This window comes from Syzygium oleosum, unplaced genomic scaffold, assembly GCF_021117445.2.
Source record: "Syzygium oleosum isolate NSW1041296 unplaced genomic scaffold, Sole_v2.1 Sole_v2.08, whole genome shotgun sequence".
In the NCBI taxonomy this organism is placed as follows: domain Eukaryota; kingdom Viridiplantae; phylum Streptophyta; class Magnoliopsida; order Myrtales; family Myrtaceae; genus Syzygium; species Syzygium oleosum.
Genome location: NW_026607492.1, coordinates 4995758 through 4999048, shown reverse-complemented (window position 1 = coordinate 4999048; position 3291 = coordinate 4995758). Strand labels below are relative to the sequence as shown.

The following is a 3291-nucleotide window of genomic DNA, read 5'->3' as shown; positions in this document are numbered from 1 at the left end:
ATAAATGGCATTATTACTCTTGCTTTGAATTTGTCTCTTGCGATAAATTCTAAAACTAAAATTTAACAATTCTCAATTTATTTTCAAATGTGTCCTGTTTAAAAACTATCTCATTCCATATCCTTTCTTTCGGCATCCAAATCGTACTGAAATCGAAATTAATCCACTCGAAAATCCACTTAATTCGAAAATTCAACGCTTGTCTAAAATAAAAACACGAGATGCCGAGCATGATCGGACGCAAGCTACAAGACACCAACTTTTAATCCTCCTCAGACGACACTTCTCAACTAGGTGAAAATGCTACTTTCTTTTTATCGCGACCGCCAGCGGTCGATCTATGTTAGGCACAAGAATCAAACTGTACGTAACTTTTAAAAAAAAAAAAAAGATGGTACGCAAAGCGCAATTAAACCAAAGTAAAGGGTACAAACTACAATTTCACCGAAAGATGAAGTCCAAATTTTGTCAAAAGATTCGGACTCCGACTAGGTCTCCAATCAGTTGCTCTTCTTCTTCTTCTTTTGAACAGAAAATCAGTTACTCTTCTTGATAATGAGCAATCTGACTCCAAGCGATTGGCCAGAATATGATCTTGAGCCTGATGATTAGCATGGACTGCCCCGTACGTGAAGTCAACGTCGTCGAATCAGTACAAATTTAAATTAACACATTTCAGATAGGTACTGAGAATCCGATCTTTAAAACGACCCCACTAATCATTATATATAGAGGCACAAGATCTTGAAAAAACCCTCTTGTTCCTACTGATGATTGAAGCCTCTGGTTACCCTATCAAGATGTGGGGCGTTCTTTCCTGCTTCGTCGGCCCTCTCGTGTGCCTTCTGATGATCCGTTCTTCGCGAAAGGCTATGCCGGTCGTGACCTTCCCGACCCTCCACAGACCGGCCAGCCATCCAGAACACGCGCGCCGTGCGAGCCCCGGGCGCTCGCCCGAGGGCCGCGGCTGTGCAAATGTTTGCTGCTGCGGCGGCGCCTGGACCTTCCAAGAGGACAAGCGGTTCGAGAACGCCTTGGCCATGCTGCCTGGCCGGGTTGACCTCTCCTCGTTACGCGATTTCGTCGAGGGGATTGCTCCAGAGTTCCCCGGGAAGTCGGTTGAGCAGGTCGGGAGGCACCTCGAGGCGCTGTGGCACGATGTGGAATTGATAGATTCAGGTGAAGTCATGTTCCCGGAGCAATGGACGATGGACGAGGACAGCGAGCGCGAAGAATCGAAAGGCAAATCGAAAGTTCAACGGAAAAGAGGGATTGCATGGACTAAAGAAGAACACGAGTATGACCGATCTTCCTCTACAGTTGCCATCCATGTTCTCTTTTCCTTTCATGTAGGTGGGCTAATATGGAGATATCTCTTAGTAAAGATTAGAAACTGTAAGATTTCCAACTCGAACTTTGTTAGTTTGTTTATGGCCAGTGATAACTCTTTCTGGGCTCTCGATAATTTGTCCTTTATATTGACATTTTTCATAGAAGTGTATCAAAGGATAAGCAGATATGGCTATGGAGTTCAGTAAATTAGGTCAAAATGTTGTGTAATCACCACATTGGCGAAAAAATCATGTAAAAAGACCACAATCTAGATCCCTTTTCTTTTCAAAGAAATTAATGATTTGGAAAGAATTTTCTTGAAATCTCGAAATAATCAGTCTGTTTTTCGTGTTGTGATTATGGTGTGGCTCGATTTATTGTAACGAATCCAAATCATATTTTCTGATGTTGCTATTATCGACAAATCCAGGCGATTTCTTGGAGGATTGGAGATATATGGCAAAGGGGATTGGAAGAACATCGCCAGATACGTCGTGCTAACAAAAAGTCCGACGCAAGTAGCTAGTCATGCGCAGAAGTACTTCAACCGCAAAGACCGCACAGAGAACCAAAAACTTCGTCGGAGCATCAATGACACTCACAGCATCGGCAACATCAGAGCTGCGGCTTCCCCATCCTCGAGTTCGCCATCTACTCGTTACACAGATAGAAAGTGACTGCTTAGTTTCGAGTGCCTCGACTTCTGAAAGCAGATATCACCGCACAGCTTCTGCTCAATTGATTGCGTAAGGCCCATCGCCGCGATATTTGAATCTTTCGAAATGTATCACGTTTGGTTTTTTCTATACATTAGGAGAGTCATTCCTCAAAGACTAGGTCATGAAGATCGTAGTCAAGTCTGAGGACCCGGGTGCTGAGTCATTCCTGTTGTTTTCATGGGATACAATGAATAAGAAATCGATGGCCATAATGAAGGCTCGGAGCGGAAGAGATATGTACATGTTTGTACATGCACATATCAGTTAACTTTTACAAACTGAATGTGTTTTCTGGATGTGCATGTGCTTAAGTAATGCAAGAGGATGGGTAGACGTGCGACTTGCCTTCTCGTTCCATCTTGTATGTATTGTAAGACCCTATTCCTGTAGGTAATCGATGCCATCGTTTGGAAGGAATGGACTGAGAATGACAATAAGTCATGTGAAACTTTGTGTGTGTTGGGAGAACAATGACGTCCCAAACAATATCGGATTAGCGCAGCGGAACAAAACAATCTCCGCTCTTGTGCAAACCTAATAGGAAACAATATAATATAGCTATATAAATTTTACGTGGAAAACCTCCTTGATGAGAGGAGATAAAAAATCATTATACCGCAGTCCACCCAAGTTATTCTCTAGTTAATACTTGAAGCCACAAACCTGATGTAGGGAGTTTCGAGTGAAAATCAAACCAATTAAATTTAAGAAGAATGTGTCACGAGCGTGCTGACAAAATTTCAGCTCAATCGGACTATGAATCGACCTCCGACGTCGGCTTGATGAAAACCACCAACGTTCTTTGCGACTACAACATAAAAATAGTGAGAAACCCTATTTCTTCGTATGAATTATCATATGGGCTCAAGCCTTGAGTTTACAATTCGTTGGGTTTCCTCTACATGGGAGTCAACCCAGCCTAAAACTTTGGATCTCCTATTTCGATTAGTTTGCTTAAGAAAGATTGAGGCCTTGTTTAATTCGTGCCGAATGGATTACTGGCAGGATAAGATACGTTAAAAAAATGTTGAATTGGATTATTTAGCAATATATAGTACCGCCACCTCCATCGTGGTCTTTCCTCTCTGCGTATCAGGCTCATTGCTGCACAATGCAATCTCTCTCTCTCTCTCTCTCTCAACTATATTAAGCCCCAACCCCGCAGCCATGGAGGGTCGTCGTACTAGCGACACCACGGGTACGGGGTCTTGCGAGGCAAGCCATAAGAAGCATGGTGCCC

At 43.1% G+C, this 3291-nt stretch overlaps 1 protein-coding gene across 1 annotated transcript; it reads left to right on the top strand.

Annotated features, from left to right (window-relative positions):
• The first annotated feature begins 630 nt into the window (after window positions 1-630).
• Window positions 631-2385, top strand: LOC115685830 (transcription factor SRM1-like). Its single transcript, XM_056314078.1, has 2 exons — window positions 631-1297; window positions 1763-2385. Exons 1-2 carry the CDS (start codon window positions 771-773, stop codon window positions 2007-2009), a joined length of 774 nt encoding a protein of 257 aa, XP_056170053.1. The 5' UTR covers window positions 631-770; the 3' UTR covers window positions 2010-2385.
• Window positions 2386-3291: the final 906 nt, after the last annotated feature.